Source organism: Rana temporaria, chromosome 1, assembly GCF_905171775.1.
Source record: "Rana temporaria chromosome 1, aRanTem1.1, whole genome shotgun sequence".
Classification (NCBI taxonomy): Eukaryota; Metazoa; Chordata; class Amphibia; order Anura; family Ranidae; genus Rana; species Rana temporaria.
The window spans coordinates 172,979,439-173,007,362 of NC_053489.1; the positions used below are offsets into that span (position 1 = coordinate 172,979,439).

A 27,924-nucleotide genomic window follows, 5' to 3' on the forward strand; every position below is an offset into this window, starting at 1 on the left:
ACTGAAGAGAGGGAGGAGGACCCGGTGAGCCATGGACCCGGAGAGAGGGAGGACGATGCAGGGGACAGTCGGGGGTGGTTTGTGGTGTGGGCAGTTAAAAGCAGTGATCTCCCTGTATAACTTTCAATAAAGCACCTGACAGCCGCAGGAGGGAAAAGAGGAGAAGCAACTTTCAGAAAAGCTATTCAGGGAGATCGGTGCTTTTAACTGCCCCCCACCGCCGTACCTAGCACCTGTAAGGCTGCCCGGCCCCCCCTGCTGAGCTTGAGGATGCCTGGTCCCATACAACAGGTATAGGATTAGGCATCGGAGCATTTGCACGAGTACTGATGCTTGTGCAAATGCTTGGTATCGATAATGGTGCATCCCTACTTTTTAGGAAAACAGTCTTGTCCAGCAGCAGATATCACAAGATTCTACTGATCTTCTGTCCCTTAAAGAATTCCAAGAAAACGTTTTTACAGTAAATACAAACATTTTTGGCCAGACTGGTTTGTTGATATTATGCCCTGCAAATAGGTAATTCTTGTATGGCGAGTTTTAGTTGTATTTCATCTATAGGTCCAGTGTAACATTCTACACAGTGTTAGCTTGATGGGATGCACTTCATGATATCTGTGTGTAGAATTTCCAAAATGGTAATTTTTGAAAGCTAATATTTTTTATTTCATTTGTTTCAGATTTTGACATTCGAAACAAAGAACCCTACAGAATTAGCAGAACGCTTGCGAGCAGTGTGTGGAAATCAGAGCAACGCTTATGCACGCTTACTTGAATATCGCCTAAACGCCTTGCGTGGATTGTGGAATGCACAGCGCCAGTTGGCTTTGGAAGAACAGCATGAGAGGGATGGCTCCGATGAGGAAACCTTGGCGTTACTTAAGCGACAAGGTCTGCTACAACAACCAGAACAGGCTCCATTTACATCTCGAATGGGACTCTTGTTGGTATTTCCCCTTATTCAGTCTCAGAGTAAAACAGACCCCTCACTTTGTAATATAACAGCTGAGGTGCTATTAAATTGCCTACGGGACTGTCAGCCTTTGAGCCTCACTAAAGAACCAGCTGACTGCTTGAATGGAATAGAGGCTCTGCTTTGCTCTTGGCTGGAAGATGCTTCTACTTTGGATCAACAATCCTCTTTTAAGCAAAAAGAAAACGCTGCTGCTGCCCTGGTTGCCTTGGCGTGTGCCAGGTATGTAAAAAAGCCCAGCACATATCCAGAAGTCATTCATTTCTGTGTGTAAATTCAAGTTTGAGCTATTGAGTTCTGTAAACATGTTTTATTTTTTTAAGTGCTAGTTCACACCAGACGCAGTTCTGTTCAGTTCCGTGTGCTTTTTTTCTGCACAAAATACAGTACATGCAGTGTTCCATGTATTCCAATGTCTCTAGTTCACACCATGCAGTCAGTTTCCGGTCAGTTTCTGCACTAGAAATGAAACTCCCAGTTGATGGTGGCTTCACATGTGGACTCTCTGACCAGAAGTGCATTCTTTGATCAAAAGTGCCGGAGTTAAAAACCAGGAGTTTGAAACAGGAGGTAAGACAGGAGTCTTCATTATTTTTTTCAATCACTGATCCAGAACAAGCTTGCAGCTAATAAAGTTGGAACTCTTGATATATAGATTTAGCAGTGCAGCAGACGCTCTCATCTTAGTCTGCTCACCCCAGGGATAGTGAGAGCAGGACGCTCTCAAACGAGTCGGCTCTCCCCAGGGATAGTGCAGCCAAGCAGGGTCCTCCCAGCTCTCGGCTGCTGCAGACACAGCACAAAAAAACAGGACTCCCACCCCCACACCCCCCTAGCCAATTGATCCAGGGTTGCACCGATCGCCGTTAAGGGGTCAGGAAGGAATTTTTTTCCCCGATCGCTGCAGATTGGCACAGCACGCCTGGGGTTTTTTCGCCTTCCTCTGGACCAATCGGGGAGAGAAGACTCAACGAGTGACGGCTCACTTGGACAGTCTTCCACCCATCACCATATAAGACCCCCCCAATCAACATTACTTCCCTGCGTTTTTTTCTGCGACCATGGGTTACCTAAAATACTCTGCAGAAACCATCCGGGAACTAAAACCATTTGCCTCTATACTCCCAGTTGTCACCAAAAAAGCTCTAAGGACTGTTGAGAATCAATCGACGATCAACAGTCAAAAACTACGTGCAGGTACCCCAGCCCAAGCGTATAATATGCGCTTTGGTCAACACAAGATCGGCAGTAAAACACCGACAAGAAATCTAGGATTTCATCCTTCAACACGATCTAGACTGCCTCTTCATCACAGAAAGCTGGCTGACAGCCGACTGCAACACCATTCTAGCAGAATTGGTGCCAACAAATTATCACATTCAAATGCAAAACAGAGTGGGGCAAAGAGGGGGGGGCCTGGCGGTGATCCACAAGACTCACCTCTCGATCACCAAACCAGTCCTTCAAAACTCGCTTCCATTCATGGAAACCCTCACTCTGCAGCTGCAAACAAATTCCCAAGATACGGTCCATATGCTACTTTGCTATAGACCACCAGGCCCAAAAACGCACCTTCTCACGTCATTGACTGAATTCATCTCCACATATACCCTAAACATCAAACACCTTTTGGTGCTTGGGGATTTCAACCTCTGGGCAAACTCCTCGCTGGACCCCGTAGCCGACGCCTGCATCGACCATCTGGAAGGATTAGGTCTGCAGCAACTAATACAAGGCCCCATTCATGCCTCAGGCCATACGCTCGATCTCATTTTCAAACAAGATTTGGAAATTGACGTCCTGGGAAATGAGCCGCAACCATCTACCGATCACCATGCCATCAAATTCACAATCGCCAAAAATGCCAGCCCAAAAAAAAACGACAAAACCGGTGACAACTCACTGGACTAGATCTCAGAAGAAGCTCCACTCGGAACTCTTCAAAACAACACTAGGGAACAAAATAAAAAACAACCCAACAAAAACAAACAGCCACAGAAACACTTGACGCCATCAACAAGGCGCTACTACAGTCAGCTGACTTAGTAGCACCAAAACGCAAAACTTGCACCTGGAAAAACAACTCCAGCTGGTTTAATGACCAGCTGACGTTGCTAAAGCAAGAGCGTAGAAGAGCAGAAGCTGCGTGGAAAAGGTGCTCTTCAGATAAAAACCACACCATTTACAAGATAATAACAAAGAAATATCACAAAGAAATCTTCACGGCCAAAAAAAAAAATTTCTCCAACATCATCGCAAATGCCCTTAACCGCCCCCGAGAACTCTTCAAGCTGGTCACTCAGACTATGAATCCAGCTTGTTTAGAGGCCCCCAATTCTGATTCACAAGAATTTTGCAATGAATTATCGGATTATTTCATTAATAAAATTGAAAAAATCCGTGAAAGTATTCAGTAAAATGGAACCGTCACCAACTCCCCCCCAAATCACAAACCTAATACCCACATAAATCCGTCGCAACAACCAAAGTTCACTCTAAAACCCATTTCCATCGATGCCACTAAAAACATCATCGGGACTCTGCGTAATAGCCAGCACCCAATGATATCATCCCCACTAAACTGCTGAAAGAAAGTGCCGATATACTGGCACCAGCTATCACGCAGCTCATTAACCAATCATTCAAGGAGGGCATGGTGCCCACCTTGCTAAAACAAGGTACAATAAAACCAATTCTAAAAAAAACTACCCTCAACCCCAAAGACCCAAACAACCGGAGGCCCATAACAGCTCTAAATGTCTTCTCCAAGGTAATGGAGAAAGTAGTTGTACAACAGCTGCAACTGCATTTAGACACCCATAAATGACTCGATCCGTTTCAATCAGGCTTCCGTCCGGGTCACGGAACAGAAACGGCGCTGCTTAAAATATGGGATGACGCTCTAGAGGCCGCAGACGAAGGAGAATCTTGTCTCCTGATACTGCTGGACCTAAGCGCGGCTTTTGACACTGTAGACCACGGACTACTACTGGCTAGGCTAGCTGAAGTAGCCGGAGTCGCTGAATGTGTTTTTTACCCTGGTTCTCCTCCTTCTTGGAAAACCGATCACAAATAGTGAAACTGGGGTCTTTCACTTCTGAAAAACGTACGGTGTCATGCGGAGTCCCTCAGGGATCGCCCTTATCGCCCGTATTTTTCAATATCTATCTTCGCCCTCTCTTTGAAATCATCAGTAACCAGAAGTTACTTTACCACTCCTATGCAGACGACACACAACTGTATTTCCGCATCTGCAACAAAAAGGATCATTCTCTTGGACTAGAGAAATGCCTCACTCTAATAGATAACTGGATGACAAACCGTTATTTTAAACTCAATGGTTCGAAAACAGAACTTCTCCTGTTTCACACTTACCGGAAAAATCACCCCGCGTCAACATGGACTCCCCTACCCATTCTGGGTAAATCTAGCACCCCTAGCACCAAAGTCAAAAGTCTCGGAGTCATTTTCGATACCTACATGACAATGGATGCACAAATAGGGTCAGTAGTCAGCGGATCGCACCATCTGCTGCGCCTACTACGCAGACTCACGCCCTTTATCCCGAAAGAGGACATTGCAGTCGTGGTGGGAACAATCATCAATTCCAGACTCGACTACGCAAATGCCCTCTATCTAGGACTCCCCAAATACCAAATCACTCGTCTGCAAGTCGTTCAAAATACGGCCGCTCGACTAGTGACTGGGAAAAAAACATGGGAATCAATCTCACCTTCACTGAGATCCCTTCATTGGTTGCCAGTAAAAGACAGAATCACTTTCAAGGCACTCTGCCTAATACATAAGTGTATTCAAGGAAACGCCCCCCAAGATCTATGCGAAAAAATAAAAGCCTATAACCCCAATCGCATTCTGCGATCCACCAATCAAAACCTCCTCCAGATACCCAAGGCCAGATACAAGTCCAAAGGAGAACGAAGATTTGCAGTCCAGGGGCCTCGCCTGTGAAATGCACTACCAACCACCATCCGACTGGAGTCGGACCACTTGGCCTTCAGGAGAAAGATTAAAACCCATCTCTTCTGAGGTCAAGGGGTTCCTTACCCATGAAATGGATACAGCGCCCAGAGGCGATTCAGTTCGCATGTGTTGCGCTTTACAAGTCTCTCTCTCTCTCTCTCTCTCTCTAGAAACTGACTGCATGGTGTGAACTAGAGCAGTGGTCTCAAAGTACCGGCCCGCGGGCCATTTGCGGCCCGCGGACCAGTTATAAATGGCCCGCAGGCAGGGTGGAAGTGGGGGGAGCAAAGAGTAAAAAAAAATAAAAAAATTTTTATTTTTTTTGTGAGCTGGTGCCATCTGGTGGTGAGCCGTTGGTATTACAAGTTATTACCACCAGATGTGAGCTGGTGCCATCTGGTGGTGGCCGTTGGTATTACAAGTTAAGCATTACAAGTTAAACAGCAATTCTAATGTCATTTTACACTATTTTCACTGCCATCTTCTCCCCTCTAATTAGAACCCCCAAACATTATATATATTTTTTATCCTAACACCCTAGAGAATAAAATGGCGATCGTTGCAATACTTTCTGTTACGCCGTATTTGCGCAGCGGTCTTACAAGCGCACTTTTTTTGGGAAAAAATTACACTTTTTTTAATTAAAAAATAAGACAACAGTAAAGTTATCCCCATTTTTTTTTTTTTATATTATGAAAGATAATGTTACGCCGAGTAAATTCATACCCAACATGTCACGCTTCAAAATTGCGTCCGCTTGTGGAATGCCGACAAACTTTTTTACCCTTTAAAATCTTCATAGGTGACGTTTAAATTAATCTACAGGTTGCATGTTTTAAGTTACAGAGGAGGTCTAGTGCTAGAATTATTGCTCTCGCTCTACCAATCGCAGCGATACCTCACATGTGTGGTTTGAACACTGTTTACATATGCGGGCGCTGCTCGCGTATGTGTTCGCTTCTGCGCGCAAGCCCGTCGGGACGGGGTGCGTTTTCTGGCTCCTAACTTTTTTAGCTGGCTCCTAGATTCCAAGCAAATTTGTCAAACCCTGACTTACACCAGTGCTGGTGGTAATAATGCGCTCGCTGACACCAGTGCTGGGGGTTAATAATGTGTTCGCTGACACCAGTACTGTTGTTTTTGAAGTTTGAAAGTTTGCATGCGGCCCCCCATGGCAAATGAAAACTTGTCTTGTGGCCCTCAGGTAATTTGAGTTTGAGACCCCTGAACTAGAGCCATTGGAATACATGGAAAACACTGTGCATGTATTTTTAGTGCAAAAAAAGCACACGGAACTGAAAGGAAGTGCATCTGGTGTGAACTGCACTAAATCAAAACTGCATACAGAGAGCCTGGTGAATTTGAAAAGGTGTTTAAAGCAGTCTCAAAAGGAAAATGTTAAATATACATTTTTGGGTATTTCATCATTTGTTTAAATTGAACCCGCAATAATACAGAAATATTGTACAAAATTGCTAACCAATCCCAGATAATGGTAGAGGCTAGGGGCCTATCTGCCAAACTGCTGATGCATTTGCACAAACACACCGTTTTTAAACATGTGTTTTTTTTTCCTTTCTGATGTAAATGCAGACCATTGTTTTCAGTGTGTAAACGTATAGATCAGTAAAAAGAATCTGCTTTGCTGGTCAGTATAACACGCTTCCTGTCCTAGGATGACCATGCTTGTACTTGTGCCGTATTTTATCTGCCTTGTCACACCAGTCCCTAGTACACACAATGAGGACAATCAGGCTGGAAACACCGCTTTTGGAGCGATTGTACGATAACCTGATTGTTGGTACTCGTGATCGTGACTGTTCATGCGAACGTCTCCGAAAATACAAGCACAAAAAAAATTCTTGTATGATAACAGAACGAACAATCAATTTTCCTGTAATTGGTATGGTATTTGAAAAAAATCATATTACCAAGACTGCGCACGGAAATGAAAGAATGCAATACATTACATCACTTCCAGAGTTGTATTCTGTCATCTAAGAATTTACGTAACTTTAGTAACCTATTGGTTCTCAAAATGAGACTAGCATGCAAAAAAAAAAAGACGACCATTCGTCTGATATTCTTATGTGTATGAGGCATAGGTCTGAAATTACAAAACATCTCTCCTCCTTATCTACAAGGATGACTTGGAACAATGCTAACTGATAACAGCGATCAAATGCAGAGAGCACAGGCACACACGTTTTTTTTATTTTTTTTTCCATTCAGGATCAACTTGTAATCTCATTTCTGAACTTCTTCTTAAACCACTTGACAACCGAGGACGTCATTTAACGTCCTCGAATTTGTGCGGTGATATCTGAATGATGCCTGCAGCTACAGGCATCATTCAGATATCACCGTCTTCAGCCGCCGATTCTGTGCATGATAAGAACGATCAAAGCGGCAGTTTCGCCGGTTGATCGTTCATATAGGCGGCGGGACGTCCCGCCGCCATCCGGTGCTTCCCCGGGCTTTCCCGTGCCATCGGGGGCCCGGAGAGCGAATCGGCCGGCTCTGCCTGGGAAGCATAGAGATGACTGGTGACCATATGGTCACCAGTCATCTCTATGACCGTCGCTCCCGGTACATGTAATGAAAACATTATTAGTGCCGTGTGCACAGTGAGGGCAGTGTGCAATGCATACAAAATGGAATACAATTATATACAGAACTTACAAATTTTCCTTTACACCAAAAAAAAAAAAAAACAGATCATGTGCTGTGTCATTTGGACCCCAGTAACACCAAAAAAACCTGCCTGGCAATACCCTCCCCTCTGCAAACTGACCACGATAATCGGGGTTGCTGAGCCTGACACCGTGGTCTGAGTACATGATTCCGTCATTTGCAGTCTGCTATCTGCTCTCCTGTGTCCTCTCTGTCCTCCTCCCCCTCCCTGCCTGTCTGCTTGTACCAGCTGATAGTTACGGTTGGAGCCGCCATATTAACAATGCAAGGTTAGTCCAGCGATCTCCACTGAGCTGGCTGTTTTGTTCTGACAGGCCCCCCCCCCCCCCCCCCACCAGAACACTCAGAATAGCGCTCTCTGCCTTTGTCTGAGAGCGCTGATTGGGAGTCGGTCGGCTGTTGGTTTTCCAGCATGCACGTCCAATAGCAGCCAGCTATCTGTCGGATAGAACATAATCATTGGCCGAATATCTGCCTTTTTTTTCTTTTTTTATTACCAGCTGTTGTCTCCTGACATTCAGCCAGTGTGTCTGGGTCTTTACTTCCTCAGAAGCTCTACACCCCACCTTCCCCTTTAAGATCCCATACCTTGTTTTCTTTGTCTTTTTTTTTTTTTTTTGTGTGTATGTTTGATATAGAAGCTTTAGGCATTTTTGTTAAAGCCAATGGAAAGCCCTAGTAAGATGAGACCAGATTTTCATGTTTACAGGCATTCCCTGTCAAGTCTAGGGGTAAAAAATGTCCAGTACTGCCTCAGTTGTACAAACCGAAAGGTGCATCGCTCTGAACAGGGAAATACCAACAGGCAGGGCGGAGTCCACAGGTAGGTGTTCAGGCAACAGTGTCCTCCAAACAACAACCAAATAGGTAGGTAAGATAGAAAATACCCGGCAACTCCAATCCGTAAGAAATATTTAATGGCACATATAGGAAAACAAAAAAGCAGATAGGTTTCAGCTGAAGAGCCTTGGTCGCTGCCTCAGTTTTAGTTCGGGTAGCAGTTGAAGCATCATGCATCGAAGCTACAAGCACCTGAGAACTCCTATGTAAATAGCCACAGTGTACATACCTGAGCACTCCTATGTGTAAGATTGGGGTGATCAGACTCTAGCGCTAGGTGCGTTTTTTAGTGAGTACTCCAGTCCAGAACTGAATTTTTAAGGGCCTGGTAGCCCACTTTTATTTAAAAGCACAAATGGTTCACAAATACTTCAGTAGCCCTCGCAGGGGGTTCCACCATTACTGTATGTTGCATACTCAATACTTTAGCCTCCTGGCTTTCATTGTTGCCATCCGGCTGCTTCAGGCCTTTAGCCTAGGCCTAAGTTCTGTTCCTTAGAACAAACAGAGTTTCCTAGAGATAAACTCTCTCCTAGCTTACTCCTGGTCAGCGCCTTTCTGCTCAATCACCAATGACCTCTGCCTCCTGCAGACATGCATACTCTAGCTGCACCCATGCACCATCTCTGACTCCTCTCAGAGGGATGGGAGTTCACCTGGCTCCCAGCACAGACTTCCTGTCTGTGGGGTGGGGCTCTGAGCCATAGTCAGGTCAGAATTAAAAAGCTGAACACACAGCTGTGCAATTAGTGCGTCTTTCTCTCCAAAATCTGGTGTAAACCAGCAATCTTTCAGACAGCACAGAGTCCCACCATCACAACAGCCACAGTGTACATACCTGTGCACTCCTATGTAAACAGCCACAGTGTACATACCTGTGCACTCCTATGTAAACAGCCACAGTGTACATACCTGTGCACTCCTATGTAAACAGCCACAGTGTACATGGGATTTTGTTCGCTGAAGGTTTGTGGCTTTGAGTTACAAGCTAGAAAATGCTCAGGTGTGAATGGTGCTTGAGGCCTGTTCACACTTGCCCGCACACTAAAATGCTCTGCTCACACAGTTCCCTTTTTTTGGCAACTTTATTTGAAGTGCACAAAGTGACACTTCCTTCATGTGAGTTGTGCTGCTGTGTAGTGTCATGCAGTACTTTCCTGTGTACTGCAATAAAATTCAGCATATATGCTTTTTATTGAAGCTCACTGCACTTCACCTGTGGGTTGCTTTGTATGAACATGGCACATAGAAAACAATTGCTTTCGATGTACCCTTGCGTTGACTGGTGTTCTTCCAGTGTGGGAACACGCCAGTTGCTGCATTGGTGGGAACGGCCCTAAAAATCAGTCCTATAGAAAGGGGGGTGGTAAAGGGACTGACTGCCTTTTTAACCCTGACATGTCCCCTCTTCATCTGTACTCATACCCCATTCTCTGTGCGGTGTATTTTGCAGTAGGCTGCAAAGCTAAAGGCTGATTATTTGTAAGATTGAGGCTTTTTTTAAAAGGTTGGTTGTTTTATGAGGGTGAATAAGAGTTTTTGTGAAGTGTCAGTCACTATTGAAAACAAATCTAAAAATTCTTTTAACTATACAAGGTTTCTTATAACATATTATATCTATGTTTATCTTTACTTATTTTCTGAGCCTTTATAGCCCTTGGCTGGAATGAGGTCAAAAGTCACCTGAAGTCTGAGTCATTCTGCCAACGGCCTGACCTTTCACACTGACAACTCCTGGCAATTGATAGCAGTGTAAACCTTTTAATATGTTGGTTTTCATAATTAAATTAAAGCGGAGCTCCACCCTAAAGTGGAACTCCCGCTGATCGGAACCCTCTCCCCCTCCGGTGTCACATTTGACACCTTTCAGGGGGGAGGAGGGGTGCAGATACCTGTCTAAAGACAGGTTATTTGCACCCACTTCCGGCCACACAGTCTCGAGCAGACTGTGGGCATGACGTTCCCCCCCCCCCCCCTGTTGTGTTCTGGGGAACACTCGGCTCCCAGTACACGGCGGGAGCCAATCAGCAGGCGTAGCGCGACTCGCGCATGCGCCGTAAGGAACTGGGCAGTGAAGCCGGAGAGCTTCACTTCCTGGTTCCCTGACCGAGGATGGCGGGGGGGGGGGCAGCAGAGTGACGAGCGATCGCTCTTCCTCTGCTGTGGCCGGTGCTGGACTCCAGGACAGGTAAGTGTCCTAATATTAAAAGTCAGCAGCTGCAGTATGTGTAGCTGCTGGCTTTTAATATTTTTTTTTAGCGGAGCTCCCCTTTAATTCATAATTAAATAAAGTTCTATCCTGGCGGGTTCTCCTAACTATACTGGTAAAAAATTGCTTTATTTATTTTCTTGGACCTTTTAATAATACATTTGATGCCTCTTTTACATGGGCGCTGTGGCCTGTACAGTGTAAGCCCTGGTTCACACTGGGTACGATTTCAGATGCGATTTGACATGTCAAATCGCATCTCAAATCGGCGGCAATTGTCGGCAATGGCACTGTCCTAATCAGTGCGACGCCGCATCTGCGATTCCAAAAAGTAGTTCCTGTACTACTTTTTGTGATTTCGGGCCGCGATTTACATTAAATTGCGGCCGAAATCGCGGCAAAATCGCGGCCGCGAAATCGCGGTAAAATTTGCAGCAGTGTGAACCTAGGCTAAATCAGCTTTTTCGTTTTATGCAACTGGAACCATCGGGAGTGGCGTGCAGTCAGTCAGCCTATGGGGATGCAGCAGCAGTATGATCACAGCCGCTTGTCCTAAGTTGACGTGTGTAGAGGGGGGTACCTGCACAACCCCTCCTGCTGGCTCTAGCCACATCAACAAAAACACACACTCCACAAGCCACAACTCCCGTAACGATAAAGCGTAAAAGTATACTCTTTTATGGGAGAATTGGGGAATTCCCATGCAATAATAAGGATAGCTGATGAGCAGAAAAAGTCAGACCGATCACAAGCCGATCATTGATCTAGATAATGTAACCTACCTGACTAATAAAACGTAATTTTTTTATTACAAAAGTAAGAGGGCAACCCAAAACTAGTGTTATATTTGACACTGTTTTTGATGACCAAACTTATCAATATCTACTAGTAGTAGCAATTCTCAAGGTGCTCATCAGATATTTTGGTTTGAATTTTGCCCTTCGTGTGCTCTGTCCTTGAAAACAGTTGCTCTCAAATATAGGTGCTGCCAAAAATGTATGACATGAATAAGGTGTGATTGTGAAGAGTGGGATATTTTTCTTTGGGAAGATAAAACTTTTATAAAGGTGTCTGTTTATTAAACTGTGAACAGCAGTGATCCAGAGGATTGCCGCTGATCTCGGCTTATAAACAGTTTATTTAATAGAGATGATCGGGGGAAAACTTGTTCTCTGCCGATCTCCGCACACTGAGAAGCTGTCATTGACTGACACAAACGGCCTGTTTATGAAGCTACGATCTGTGTTCGAAATTACCCTCCCCTATTCACCAGCTCAGAGGTGGTGAATCGGGGAGTGAAGAGAGAATCTTGGGGGAACGAGGAAGATTTTCGACTTCCTCCTTTATCGATTAGATCCCCCCCCCCCCAAGACAGTAACCATATCCCTACGCCATATTTATGTGTATGTGTGTGTGTGTGTGTGTATATAATGTACATTTATATATCTCTCTCTATAAAAATATTATTAGGGCAGGGCTTGACAAATTGTCTTGGAATCTAGGAGCCAGCTAAAAAAGTTAGAAGCCAGTCTTTCGGCTGCATGCTCCTCTATTCCCCCCCCCCCCATGCTGCTCCGGTCCCCCGTGCTCCTCTATTCCCCCCCCCCCATGCTGCTCTGGTCCCCCGTGCTCCTCTATTTCCCCCCTCCTCCCTTGCTGCTCCGGTCCCCCGTGCTCCTCTATTCCCCCCCCATGCTGCACTGGTCCCCTGTGCTCCTCTATTTCCCCCCTCCTCCCTTGCTGCTCCGGTCCCCCGTGCTCCTCTATTCCCCCCCCCCATGCTGCTCTGGTCCCCCGTGCTACTCTATTTCCCCCCTCCTCCCTTGCTGCTCCGGTCCCCATGCTCCTCTATTCCCCCCCATGCTGCCCATGTCCCCATGCTCCTCTATTCCCCTTTTTTGCTGCTCAGGTCCCCATGCTCTAGTCCCCCGCAGCGCTCACCTCCTCTCCCTGGCTAGTTAACTTTGGCGTGACTAAATACAGGTTTGCTCCTCGGGAGTCGCACGGAGAAGCTCATCATACGATCCGGAAGGACGGCGGCCACACACAGCTGTGTCATAAGCTTCCGCGGCACTCGTTCTCCTGGTCTTTCCTTCCCCGATCTCCATATAGATTATCCGTGGCAGCAGACAGGATGGAGAGCAAGGCAAGGAAAGACCAGGAGAATGAGTGCCGAGGAAGCTTATGTCACAGCTGTGTGTGGCCGCCGTCCTTCCGGGTCATATGATGACCTTCTCGGTTAGACTCACAAGGAGCATGTCTGTATTTAGCCAGGGAGAGGAGGTGAGCACTGTGGGGAGGTGGAGACAGAGGAGCGGAAGGGGGGGGGGCTTTGTTACGCTGTCACTGAAGTCCCGATGGTCAGTACATGCCCAATGCGACCTGGCGCCTGGGGTTTGTCGAGCCCTGTATTGGGGGACTATTTATTTTATTAATATGAGGTGGGCCCTCTGTTTACTAAAAAGTGAGTTTCTGCTACTGTAAACTCGTTTTGTCTCACGAGATTCCAGTATCGGGGAGCGTTCTCCACTGTTTGAAGCATTTGTAGATCGACACCGCTTCATAAACTGGCATTCAGAGAAGAGAGATCCCCACTGTGAAAGCTGGAGAATGGAGCAGTGGATATTTTCCACTGCTTCATAAACTGACACCAAGGTCCATTAGAGCCCATTCACACCTAGGCGTTTTGTCGCCTGTGGTGCGACGCCCGCTGCCGCCCCGACACGCCAGAGGGATGATTTAACATTGCCCTCTATGGAGATGGTTCACATCTCCACGCCGAACGCCTGCCGCCTGAAAAAAGGTCCCGGACCTTTTTTTCAGGCGGCTTTCGGCGTTCGGCATAGGAGATGGGAACCATCTCCATAGAGGGACAATCTAGGGGAACATCTAGGCGGACAATCGCGGCGCTTTGTCGCCGCAAATGGCGGTACAAAACACTGCTATTTGTCGCCGCAATTCGCGGGACAAAACGCCACGATTTTGTCCGCCAAGATGTGAATGCAGCCTTAAACAGACATTGTCAAATTTTTCTTCAGCCGCATGGTGTTCACTAAGTGTAAACACATTTTTACACAATTACGACATTTTTAAGTATGTTTATAGTTTTGTGTTGGGCCGCAGGTTGGACACGCCTGCTTTAGAGGTTGGCAATGGCAGCCTACATAATTTTTTCATGACAGGCCTACTTAAAGGGGTTGTAAAGGTAAAAGTTTTTTCATCCTTAAAGGGGTTGTAAAGGTAAACCCCCCCCCCCCCCCTAAATAGCTTCCTTTACATTAGTGCGGTCCTCCTTCACTTACCTCATCCTTCCATTTTGCTTTTAAATGTCCTTATTTCTTCTGAGAAATCCTCACTTCCTGTTCTTCGGTCTGTAACTCCACACAGTAATGCAAGGCTTTCTCCCTGGTGTGGAGTGTCGTGCTCGCCCCCTCCCTTTGGACTACAGGAGAGTCACGACGCCCACTAACACACAGCTCCTTTCTCTATCTGCAACGTAGAGAGCATCCTCTACTGTAGTCCAAGGGAGGGGGCGAGCACGCCACTCCACACCAGGGAGAAAGCCTGGCATTACTGTGGTGAGTTACAGACAGAAGAACAGGAAGTGAGAATTTCTCAGAAGAAATAAGGACATTTAAAAGCAAAATGGAAGGATGAGGTAAGTGAAGGAGGACTGCACTAAGGTAAAGGAAGCCTTTGAGAAAAGTATCTTTTCACATTGTATTTTTCGTTGCATCTTCAGCTTTATGTTCTGTCTTGGCGTAAGGATCCAAGCCACTCCATTCCATAATGCTGATCTCAGCTCGACATCTAAACGAATACCAGACTGAGAAGGCCTGGTCTGCTGGTTAAGTGACGTGTGACATCTGCACTCCCTCTCTTTAGTCTGGTTGTACATATCTGCATATGTCTTGTCCCACAAGACCTCACAGGCAGTGAAGAGAAAGATAATGAATCTAGGCAATAATGCCTGGCTGTGCAGTGCGAAGCTTTACCACAAATATGGGGTTGCCGCTACAGACCATTCCTACTTAAAATGCTAGTTGCCAGGCTGTCATGCTGATCTAATGCTTCAAGACTTTGAATCACTGACTTTGAAAAAGAATGGCTATCAGGAAATCTGACAAACAGTGTGCGGTTTAATGATTTAGCTGTTGAATGCAGAGATTGCCAGGCATCTAGTATTTTCAGGAGGAGGTCTGCAATTAAGCCTGCACTTCTCAGTATAGATTTCCTAATAATTATGTCAGCCCCAGAATACATTTCTATTCAGAGGTTTGCTGATTGTGTATGCGCCAGATAGTTGCGCTAGTAAATGTGGTATGTGTGTAAACTGTACAGAATATTCTGCATAATCACAAGACTGGCTGTACAGAATTACAAATTATTTGGCAGGTAATGCATTTCTAATAGGTTGTGTGCCCTGACTTTCACTTTGATGCCATCACAATTCAAGGTCTTCTTGTCTGTCATATCATGTCTTCAAGACTGACTGTACACCTCTTGACCAATCAGAGTGGGCATGTCAGGAGTTGGGTGTGTGACGACAACCTGACCAATCTACTAATACAGGGCAATGTATGTCAGGTTGGTACAGTGGTCACCAATTAAAGGGTTGTAAAGGTTTGTTTTTTATTTTTTAAATAGGTTCCTTTAACCACTTGACCACCGGGCCTATTCTGGCACTTCTCTCCTTCATGTGAAAATCACAATTTGTTTGCTAGAAAATTAATCAGAACTCCCAAACATTATATATTTTTTTTTAGCAGACATCCTAGGGAATAAAATGGCAGTCATTGCAATACTTTTGTCACACCGTATTTGCGCAGCGGTCTTACAAGCGCACTTTTTTTGGGAAAAAATCACTTTTTTGAATTAAATAAGACAACAATAATTTTTGCCCAATTTTTTTATATATTGTGAAAGATAATGTTACGCCAAGTAAAATGATACCCAACATGACACGCTTAAAAATTGCGCCCGCTCGTGGCATGGCGTCAAACTTTTACCCTTAAAAATCTCGATAGGTGACGTTTAAAAAATTCTACAGGTTGCATTTTTTGAGCTACAGAGTAGGTCTAGGGCTAGAATTATTGCTCTCGCTCTAACGATCGCGGCGATACCTCACTTGTGTGGTTTGAACACCGTTTTCTCGCGTATGTGTTCACTTCTGCACGCTAGCTCGTCGGGACGGGGCGTTTTTAAAATTTTTTTTTTTGTTTTCTTATTTATTTTTATTTATTTTTATAATTTTTTACACTGAAATAAAAAAAAATATCACTTTTATTCTATTACAAGGAATGTAAACATCCCTTGTAATAGAAAAAAACATGACAGGTCCTCTTAAATATGAGATCTGGGGTCAAAAAGACCTCACATCTCATATTTAGGCTTAAATGCAAAAAAAATAAAAAATAAATTAAACTGTCATTTTTTTAAATGGCAGAAAAAAAAATTGTCTCTTTAAGACGCTGGGCGGGACTGACGTTTTGACGTCACTTCCGCCCAGCAGAGATATGGGGACGGGCGAAGGAGTTTTTCCTTCAGTCTCGTCCCCAGTCACTTGCCGAACGGACCCGATCGCCTCCGCCGCTACCGACGGCGGCGGAAGGCGTGGGAGAGCGGCGGGGCCCCTCTCCCGCCACCGATAACGGCGAATCCGCCGCGGAGACCGCCGTTATCGTTTCCAGGACCATCGGCACTAAAGATGCATACCTCGGTTGTGGCAGCAGCTGCTGCCGTTACCGAGATATACATCTTTAAAAACAGGACGTCTTTTAGACATGAGGCGGTGGGCAAGTGGTTAAGCTAGTGCATTGTTGGTCCATTTCCCTTCTAAGGCTTCATTTCCATGGATGTTTTTACAGCCACTTTTTTTTAGCCTTTTTTACAGCTTAAAAACGCCTGTCCATGTTTTTTTTTAGCTGGAGCTCAAAAATGCTGCGGTAGCGTTTTTTGCACGTTTTTTGGCGTTTTTGAGCGTTTTTTAACATCTGGCGTTTTTACAGCTCTAAGGCTGGAGCTTCAGAACGCACTGGTCCTGGTTTTTTTTTTTTGCAGCTTAAAAACGGCTCAGCCATCTACAGCTCAAAATGTCATGGTGGGCATGAGGCCATATAGACTAACATGGAGAGCTGTTTTTAAGCTGCAAAAAAAGCTCAGAAAAGTGGCTGTAAAAACATCCATGGAAATGAAGCCTAAATGTTTTTTTTCTTTGTCTGAATTTCTCCCTTCCCTTTTCTCCTCGGTAAACTTGCTCCCATCATCTTGCTGGGGGTTAGTCAGCCAGAACGGCTTACTGAGGTGGAACAGGAAGTGAGAAATTCAGACAAAGAAAAGAAAGGAAAAAAAAACATTTCGAAGAGAAATTGAAGGAAGAGGTAAGTGAACCAACAATGCACTAGCTTAAAGGAACCTATTTAGAAAAGAAAACAAACCTTTACAACCCCTTTAAGGCCCAGAAATGTTTCAGCATGATGAAAGTTTTACCATGGATCGTTCTCTTTTCAATAGGTGGGCATGAAGCAAGCTTTAACAGTTGACCAAGCCAGGAATAACAGTTCCTGTAGTGCTCATTGATTTATTTGAGGACAAAAAGATTCCTCTTCCCCGTACCCACCTTGGGCAATCTGACTTTTTGAGTTGGGATTAAGAAACCTTCAACTAACCATCTTGCTTGTCTTTACCCTGTTTTGATTGTTCTGTATCTTTACTGACAAATGTTTTTTGTTTGTTTTATAGGGGATCATTAAAAACCTTCATTCACACTGTACATTTGCTGCAGAAACAGACAGAATTGGGATCTCTGCCTGTGGCAGATGTACTCTATAGGTAAGTGTACCCACTCGTTTTCAGTATGATTCATACTGCTGCTTCATAAGTAATACATGCTTGGATGCTGTGGGATGGAAGAAAATCTGCTTGCTTTTTTACATTCCTGTTGCTCCCATTGTCTTGGTAGGCTGTGTTCACATATCAAAAACCCACTTCCAGGTTAAAGTGTGCCCTAGTGTTACTGGATGGGTTGATCTCAATCACTTTAACAATTTATTGAATTGTTTTTGAATTATGACAGCCGGTGTGGTGAAAGGATCCCCCACCGACTGTCACAATGGGGGAATTAGGTCAGGGTGTGGGCAGGTGCTTTAGTAACATCTTATACCATGAATATGGATGTAACATATTACTAAAGGTGAACTTATCCTGTAAGAGCAGTTGGGTTCAAGTCCTGAATTCCTCTTTAAAGTGGATGTAAACCCGACTATTTTTAATATATTTTTTTTTATGTCACAATGTACAGTATAAGATTTCCTATCATCTGTGCCCAGTCTTGCCACACAGCGTTAATCCAGCTCTGAGCAATCCTCTTTTATTGTTCAGTGAAATAAAACGGACTTGCAGAGAAAAACGTTAGTCGGTTCCGTCCCCCTTGCTGTGAATGACAGGTTATTTACATATCTCATGAACTAGCTTGAGACATGCATTATTTTTTAATTCCCACCCCTTTTCTGAAGCGCTTACTTTTCTGGATTTTGGCTGGATGTTAGTGATCATAGCAGAATTTAGTGTAAGGAATACACAGGAGATAATGCATGTTGACAAGGGGAGTGTAGAGGAGGACAGGGAGTCTGACATCATGACTCCACCCACAGAGCTCTAGTTCACACATCCACCCACAGAATCTGCAGTTTTTTCAGTTCTTATAACAGACAGAGGGGAAACATTTTATGCTGAGACTACACACTGTGCAGATCAAGGCTTTTTCTGTAAGGAAATCCGATCTTGGCTATGTGCTGTGTGGGGTGGGGAAACACTGAGTATCCCAGGCTGTGTGCACCGTGGGGGTAGGAGGAGTGCTCTCCCAGCAGTGACCCTTTACTATTCTCTGCTGACCAGTGTCTTCTGCCCTGCTGACATGATGACCCCCCTTGTCCTCTGCTCTGTTAGACCCTTGTCCTCCTGCTCTGTTAGACCCTTGTCCTCCTGCTCTGTTAGACCCTTGTCCTCCTGCTCTGTTAGACCCTTGTCCTCCTGCTCTGTTAGACCCTTGTCCTCCTGCTCTGTTAGACCCTTGTCCTCCTGCTCTGTTAGACCCTTGTCCTCCTGCTCTGTTAGACCCTTGTCCTCCTGCTCTGTTAGACCCTTGTCCTCCTGCTCTGTTAGACCCTTGTCCTCCTGCTCTGTTAGACCCTTGTCCTCCTGCTCTGTTAGACCCTTGTCCTCCTGCTCTGTTAGACCCTTGTCCTCCTGCTCTGTGAGACCCTTGTCCTCCTGCTCTGTGAGACCCTTGTCCTCCTGCTCTGTGAGACCCTTGTCCTCCTGCTCTGTGAGACCCTTGTCCTCCTGCTCTGTGAGACCCTTGTCCTCCTGCTCTGTGAGACCCTTGTCCTCCTGCTCTGTGAGACCCTTGTCCTCCTGCTCTGTGAGACCCTTGTCCTCCTGCTCTGTGAGACCCTTGTCCTCCTGCTCTGTGAGACCCTTGTCCTCCTGCTCTGTGAGACCCTTGTCCTCCTGCTCTGTGAGACCCTTGTCCTCTCCCCTGCTGACCCCCTTGTCCTCTCCCCTGCTGACCCCCTTGTCCTCTCCCCTGCTGACCCCCTTTACACTGTCCTACAAACTGTTGAAGCTTTCCTGCACCCCCCACATCAGACAGGCTAGATCTGGCCCTGCTGTGCATTAATTCAACATCAGGAGACACATCGCCGGAGCATACCTCAGATACCATTCTCCTTAGCCTGAGCTCTGGGAAACATGCCAGTGTTACTCAAATGAAGGAAAAAACACATACCATGGCCCAATATCTTCCACGTCTAATATATATTGTATAATTATGTACTCATGGTGGGATAAAAGCATGTAGATGTCCACACCCGCACCTACAAACACAAGTAAAGAATGGCGGCACCCATATTTTTATCTTAACTTGTATATACTTGAATTTTCATACCCTGGTATTTTGCTCCTGTTTTGGGAAATGGTAAGCTTTATATATTAGCACTGGTTCTCTTGCTGCTATTGAGAGGTGTGTCTGCCAGGCTGACAGCAGCGCAGTCTTTCACTGACTGGCTGCCATCTGCTGCAACATTCATTCTGCATGGGGGGGTGCTGATCATAAGAAATATTTGATGGTTAGCCTAAGTACATCTTTTTATAATTTAATTTTATTTAGTATATAACTATAGGTCCCCATTAAGCTCCTTATTGTAATGAAAGTAATGTCTTGGCTAAATGTGACATTTTAGTCGCGACTAAGCCTCGTCGGGTTGGTCAGTCCTTGCTTCTTATGTCTTGGATACTACAACCATTCGATCTACCTGCCATAGTACCTTACTCTTTCTGTCCATTTGGGAGTTTAGGGTGTTTCTAACCACTTTAGCATGTTCTAGCACCTCCTCTTAAAATAAATAAATAAACCCTGCAAGGACACTGGGATTAATTTGTAAGGGGCACATACCCAGCAACTCGGGTGTAGGCATCTCTTTTTTTTGCATTTTGTCATGTTGCAGCCAAAAATGTAAATGCGTTTCATGTGATAGACTAACAGAAAGTGGCACCTACCGTATTTATCGGGGTATTGCGCGCTCCGGCGTATAGCGCGCACCCCTAAAGTGGACCTGCATTCCTGTAAAAAAACATTGGTGGCCTTGTCGGGTCTGGCGTCCGTCTGCGGCGGTGTCCTCCTCGTCGGGTCCGGCGTCCTTCTGTGGTGTCCTCCCCGCTCGATCCCCGATTCCCGCGATGAGTTTGAACCACTGCGCCGGCATATACTGAGCGCAGTACACTCGGGTATAGTCGGGCAGGCTCGGCTCCTCTCGCGGTCACGTCCTGTACGTCCAGGACGTGACTGCGAGAGGAGCCGAGCCTGCCGACTATACCCTAGTGTACTGCGCTCGGTATATGCCGGCGCAGTGGTTCAAACTCGGCGCGGTATACGCCGATAAATACGGTAATTGTGAAGTGGAAGGAAAATGATAAATGGTTTTCCAATTTTATTTTTTGTTTTTACACATGTCTGAAAAGTGTGGCATGCATTTGTGTTCATTTCCGAGTCAATACTTTGTAGAAGTGCTGTATTTATTGGCGTATAACAGTCACTTTTTTACCCTGAAAATAGAGGGTAAACTGTGCCTGCGTGTTATACACAGGGGGCTGTGGAACATTTTTTTCCCCTGAAACTTCCCTCATAACGTTAGGGTGCGTGTTATACGCCTGTGTGCGTGTTATACGCCGATAAATACGGTATTTTTTTTTATTGTTATATTTATGAGTTTATTTCCCTAGATTTTTTTTTTTTTAGCACTTTAATAGTTATTGTGCACTGTTTGTGTCACATTATTTTAGTAGGTTTACTTTATTAGGCTTACTGTACTACATATACAACGCACATATAGAGCAATTAGCGCTACTTCATTATCTTACACAATTAATGGGTATTGGCAATAAATACTACAGAAGTTTTGGCTGCTGTTTGCACCTTTCACTTTAGCACTGTAGCACTTTATGTATTACTGTTGAACATGTTGGTAGCGCAATTAGTACTTTACTGTTTATTCAATACTTTGTAGAACCACCTTTCACTGCAATTGCAGCTGCAAGTCTTTTTGTGTATGTCTCTACCAACTTTGCACTTCTAGAGAGTGACGTTTTTGCCCATTCTTTGCAAAATAGCTCAAGCTCTGTCAGATTGGATGGAGAGCGAGAGTCGGTTCACACTAGGGCGACACGACTTCCAGCGCGACTTTGAACATGAACCACAGGGCGATCTGGGGCGATTTACAACACAACTTGAAGTCGTCTCCAGGACAGGAGATATTCCAGTGGCCAATAAAACAACAATCAGCTCTGGGAGAGGGAGGGGGAGGGAGAGGTTTGCCTGAGAAATGTATGTTATCTTCCTGGAAAGTCGCTTCCGATAAGACAGTGATCCGACTTCTGAGGCGACTTCCATTGAAATCAATGGGTACAAATCGCCTAGAAGTCGGATTGAAGTAGTACAGGAACCTTTTCTGAAGTCGGATCGCCTTGAGTCGTGTGTATTAACAAGGCTCCCATTCACTTCCATTGTTTTTCTCTACAGCGCGACTTGGGACAACTTGAGGCGACATGAAGTCGGATCGCAAGTCGCCCCAGTGTGAACCGGCTCTCGGTGAACAACAATTTTCAAGTCTTGCCACAGATTCTCAATTGGATTTAGGTCTGGACTTTGACTGGGCCATTCTAATCAATGAATATGCTTTGATCTAAACTTTTCCATTCTAGCTTTGGCTGTATGTTTAGCGTCCTTGTCCTGCTGGAAGGTGAACCCCTGCCCCAGTCTCAAGTCTTTTGCAGACTCCAACAGGTTTTCTTCTAAGATTGTCAGTTTTTTGGCTCCATCCATCTTCCCATCAACTCTGACCAGCTTCTCTGTGTCCCTACTGAAGAAAAGCATCCCCACAACATACTTTCACCACAGTGGGGATGGTGTGTTCAAGGTGATGTGCAGTGTTCGTTTTCTGCCACACATAGCGTTTTGCTTTTAGGCCAAAAAGTTCAGTTTTAGGCCCCTTTCACACGGGGCGGATCAGTAATAATCCGCCCTGTGAAACTCTGCTTGCTCAGCGAGGATCGCTCCGTTGATCCCCGCTGAGCCGGCGGATGACAGGGCGGTCCCCGCACACTGTGCAGGGACTGCCCTGTCTTTTCTCCGCTCTCCCCTATGGGGGGATCGGATGAACACGGACCGTCTGTCCGTGTTCATCCGATCCGCCAGACGAATGGAAAAGTAGGTTTTTCCTCCGTCACACTTTGGCGGATCGAAGCGGGTCAGAAGTCAGCGGCCATGTCACCGCTGACATCCGTGGCTCCCTAGAGGAGCACGGAGCGCCCGTTCAGGTCTGCCTAAAAACTGGCGATCCACCCGTGTGAAAGAGCCCTTAGTCTGATCTGACCAGAGCACCACCTTCCACATGTTTGCTGTGTTCCCTACATGGCTTCTCACAAACTGCAAACAGGACTTCTTATGGATTTCTTTCAACAATGACTTTCTTGCTACTCTTCCATAAAGCCCAGATTTGTGGAGTGAACGACTAATAGTTGTCCTTTGGATAGATTCTCCCACCTGAGCTGTGGATCTCTGCAGCTCCTCCATAGTTACCATGGGCCTCTTGGCTGCTTCTCTGATTAATTCTCTCCTTGCCCAGCCTGTCATTTTAGGTGGACGACCATGTCCTGTTAGGTTTGCAGTTGTGCCATACTGTTTCCATTTTCGGATGATGGCGTGCTCCGTGAGATGCTCAAATCTTGTTTTTTTTTTTGTTTTTGTTTTTTTACAACCTAACCCTGTTTTAAACTTCTCCACAACTTTATCCCTGACCTGTCTGGTGTGTTCCTTTGGCCTTCATGATGCTGTCTGTTCACCAAGTTTTTCTAACCCAGGGGTTGTCAACCACCAAGCCGTGACCCATCTTCACAGGGTCGTAGGTGCAGGTGGCCGGCTTGAGACGCCTGCGCACGGGCAGCATATGAGAGCCGGGTGGATGAGAGAAGTGAGCAGACGGGTAAGCAGAGATGATGACCTCACTTCACCCTGCATCACTGCTCGTTCCGCCCACACAGTCCGTGTTTTGTCAGCCTCAATTTCTGAGGTTCGGCAGGGAGATGACATCATCTCTCACCGCTCGCCCGCATTTCCTGCCTTCACTCAGTACCCACCACTGCACATACATTTTGTCTGCGCAATTGTTAAAGCGACACAGTGCCGTATCGTGAAAAAATGGGTTAAGAGGGCAAATCCTTCCGGTCCTTAAGTGGTTAAAGTGTTACTAAACCCGGGACCCTCCATTCACTATATCTGGTCTCGCATCGTACACAGAACATTAAAATGCAATTGTGTTAGTCAATATAAACTGCTAAATACCTTTTTTCATCAGCAGTTAACCACTTCAGCCCCGGACCATTTTGCTGGTCAATGACCGGGCCACGTTTTGCGATTTGGCACTGCGTCGCTTTAACAGACAATTGCACCAGCCGTGCGACGTGGCTCTCAAACAAAATTGGCGATCTTTTTTTTCCCAATAATAGAGCTTTCTTTTGGTGGTATTTGATCACCTCTGCGATTTTTTTATTTTTTGCGCTATAAACAAAAATAAAGCAACACTTTTGGAAAAATAAAATCAATATTTTTGACTTTTTGCTGTAATAAATATCCCCCAAAAATATATAAAAAAAATGATTTTTTTCCTCAGTTTAGGCCGATATGTATTCTTCTACATATTTTTCTAAAAAAAAATCGCAATAAGCGTTTGGTTTGCACAAAAGTTATAGTGTCTACAAAATAAGGGATAGTTTTATGGCATTTTTATTAAAATATATATATATTTTTTTTTTTTACTAGTAATGGCGGCCATCTGCAACCTTATAGCGGACACTTTTGAAACATTTTTGGGACCATTGGCACTTTTATAGCGATCAGTGCTATAAAAATGCATTGATTACTGTAAAAAATGTCACTGGCAGAGCAGGGTTTAACACTAGGGGTGAGGAAGGGGTTAATTATGTTCCCTGGGTGTGTTCTAACTGAAGGGGGGGGGGGGGTAGGACTGACTAGGAGAAATGACAGATCGCTGTTCATACATTTCTACCCTGACAGGACCGGGAGCTGTGTGTTTACACACACAGCTCCCGGGTTCACGCTCTGTAACGAGCAATCGCGGGTGCCCGGCGGTGATCGCGCCCGTCAGGCACGCGCATTGGCACCAGGGGCAAGCAGGGAGCGCGCGCCCCTAATGGTTGAAATGCAAAATGACGTTATATTAAGTGATTTCGCGCAGCCGAGCCGACCTGCCGCTGGCGGCTGGTCGGCTAGTGGTTAACAGTCTTGTGACTTCTATCAGTGTCCGGTTAAAACCTGTAGGAGGAGTTTTCATTCTCCCCTGATTGTCCTATGAGGCTGCAGGACCCCTGACCCTCTGTTTTGATAATGTTGATTGGCCCTGTGCTGATCACATGCACTCTCCCAAGAAAAAAAGAAAAACTCTAGCAATATAGAGCACACTGAGAATGTAACTCTAAAATCTTGAATGTCCCAGTGGTAGTGGTGACCAGAACAAATGGGTTAAATCTTGCCAGTAGGGACACAGACGGCACTAAAACTTGACGGAGGATCTAATCCTTTTCTATTCCATCTGAAACAAAGAAAAATATTTTTTTCCTTTTACATGCACTTCAAGGAAACCTTTGGATTTTGTGACGTGGAGGTATTTGGTGTGCCACAGGCTCTAGTGGGTGGTTGACTTCATCACTGTGCATAAATAAAAGTTTTCTATCTTGCATAAGGCTCTGCCAGTCTGATTTTCCTCAGCCCTTCCAGGCAGTGCCAGCCGTCTCTTAGAGAACACTGGGCCTTTTCAAACAACTCTGTGCGTTTAACTGCTTGATACCTCTAACATAGCTGGTAAAGACTTCATCCTTCATTTTGATAATAAAACCTCTGTAGGCTCATGTCAAGTTATAACTTTTATTTGCCAGCAATAGGAAGTGAAAAATAGATGGCTAAAATCGATTCCCCTTGTAGTAATCTGTGCCTATTCATAGCCAAGGTGCCCTTCGCCATCTTGTTTTAGTCCTTTGGATTTTACATTGTGATTCTTTGGGAGCATACCTAAGCTTTGTATTTTTCTTGTCTTTTTATATTCAGGAATACATTTGTTAATAATGAAAGTTTCCTTTCCTGTTAAGGTTGCTGCTGCTGGAAGGAGGGCCAGGATCTCCCTCTTGTTTACTGGGAAGCAAGCACATTGTATCCTGGGGTTTTGAGGATATGCTTCCAGCTCCTGATGGGACCGGTGGTGCAAATAATGAAAACAAAGGTAAAGCATCATTGAAACAAATTCTTAGATGTGATGACTGCATTTTTTTTTTTTAGGCTTTCCTTTTTATTTTTACCTGGTAATTTAGCCAGTAAGTGTTTTTTCAAAGAAACATAAGCTCTCTTCCAGAAGTATACGTTTACAAGAACGAGACAAACCATTTAACACTGACAGGGGTGCTTACAATGATCTGCTTTTATTAATGTAAAACCTTTATCCCAAAAGCGAAAAAAACAAAACTGTCTGCTGTAACCAATTATAAAGTATTATCTGGAGTTTGGCTTAAATTTGTCAGCGTATTTAGTACATTTCACCCCCCTTCTCCAGTCTGACAATGCTGCTGTCTTCCGGGCCCCCTGTGCTCCTTCATCCAGAGTAGAGGCACTCTAATACAGAATGATCACCAGGGAAGAAAGCCTAAAAAATAAATAAATAATGCAGTCACCACATCTAATAATTGGTAAGCTGCAATATAATACATTTTTGGTTTTGGGGTTAATACCGCTTTAATATGCTTAGTTTATTATTGAATGGGGTTGTTGCCTATCTGTACAATATTAAATCTGATTTAAGTGTTGAATTCATTATGTTTTTTTTTTCATAGTGATATCTCTTAAAGGAACTCTTCAACGTGCATGCTTGCACGGTATAAAAAAACAGATTCATAATATTGTTTCAGTTTATTTATGAATGAAGCCTGCTAATATTTGAAGAATTTTAATAAATTTACAAAAAATTTACATGCAAAAAAAAAAGATTCATTCTCTTTGCAAAAATGCACATTTCCCTATATTTTATCCCTTTTAAAAACACTGCCAGAAATCTAGTGCGCTCTTAAGTTCCTATTTGACTGACTTATGTTGGTCATAGGTGGATAGAATTTCGAACAAAAATTCTTAGGAAAATAATGTTCTAAGAAAGTTTATTTTGTTTTTCCTATCATTAGTGGGTCAAATTGCCATTTCGTTTCTACCGCAATGATGAGAATTTTTTGGGATTGAACCCAATTTCTAACGGTGTGTGTGGTTTACGTTTGAAGTCCATTCGTTACGAAATCAAATGAAATCCTTTGAATGACAGACTTTTTCCAACAATATATTTATTTGAAATTCTTTCCACCCATGGCTTGCTGACCATATCACTTGGCTATACAGCGGCAAGGCTGCTCTACTGTGCTGTATCATGTACCTAGTATGTGATCCAGCACTTCCGGGTTGGGGGCATGCAGGCGTACCTCTAGCAGCCTGCACCCACTGATTTTTCCAGAGGTCAAGTGGTTAACGCTGAAAGAGGAAAGGTCTGGTGTCCCCAGTAACACCCTTTCATCCCCAACATATAGTCAAACAAAGGATTCGCCCCGGGACTTTAAATGAAGTGGGTACCGTTTCCACCAGTAAGAGTAACAATAGTTATTACAGTATATAGTTTATTCAAGTAAAATTGTTTGCATGCATAGATAACACCAACAGTTGCCAATAAAAACATACATAAACAAGAAATATTGGTACATAAATGTAGTGATGGTCAGAGTACACAGGCATCATACTACCCGACTAGTTTTGCGAGATCCAGCTCACTCTTCAGGAGTGTGTAACACTGTACCTAGGATGAAAAAATATACATATATGTTCGACAATATGGCACATTATTGGTTTTAAAGGCACAGAGGCACCATGTGGGTTGTTGGTCCCCATACTCGCCACTGAGCTTGGCCATGGCTACAGGTGTGTGGCCAACAGACGGCGGCAGCAGGTGACTCACCTGGGACCTGAGGGGGCGCAGTCAGAAAGGGACCCCACCAGGGGCCAAACGGAGAGCATGCATGGCATAGGTGTAGTGATGTATCCATAGAGACCTTGTTAGTCCATAAACAGTATAGGCTGTGAACATAAGTATGTTTTGTCAGTCTAAAGTAGTAAAGTAGAATCAATAAGTATTGGCATAAGAGTGTGTATGAATGAAAGGCCTGGGCCAAAGATGGTAGGGACATGGAGATGGTTAGAAACTCTGTTATCTCATGAGTCTAACCATCTCCATGTCCCCATGTTTTAACTAGGGATGCACCGATGCCACTTTTTTAAGACCGAATACCGATACTTTTTTCAAGTACTCACCGATACCAATTCCCGATACCTATTGCCTAGAAAGAGTAGGTGGGGGGTGGTTTGGGCGCGGGGAAGGTTTGTAAGGGAGTTGGGGGGAGTAGAGGGGTTAGTGAGTGCAGGGTTGTTGAGTGTGGGGTGAAATGGGGATTGTGGGTTGCACCAATACCGATACCAGTATCGGTGCAACCCTAGTTTTAACCCTACTTGTCCTACTGTTGTACTATAGCGCACCTTTACCAGGTATTCTGTAAATATGGAGGTAGTGTGTAGTAA

General features: G+C 44.8%; 1 protein-coding gene across 2 annotated transcripts in view; it reads left to right on the plus strand.

Annotated features, from left to right (window-relative positions):
- The window catches only part of HECTD4 (HECT domain E3 ubiquitin protein ligase 4), a 253,112-nt gene that overhangs the window by 40,056 nt on the left and 185,132 nt on the right, over positions 1 to 27,924 (plus strand). For both annotated transcript variants that reach the window (XM_040346168.1, XM_040346177.1), the window contains exons 2-4: positions 681 to 1,195; positions 17,439 to 17,528; positions 25,416 to 25,546. In XM_040346168.1, coding sequence (XP_040202102.1) covers positions 681 to 1,195; positions 17,439 to 17,528; positions 25,416 to 25,546 — 736 coding nt within the window. The remainder of the gene's footprint in view (positions 1 to 680; positions 1,196 to 17,438; positions 17,529 to 25,415; positions 25,547 to 27,924) is intronic.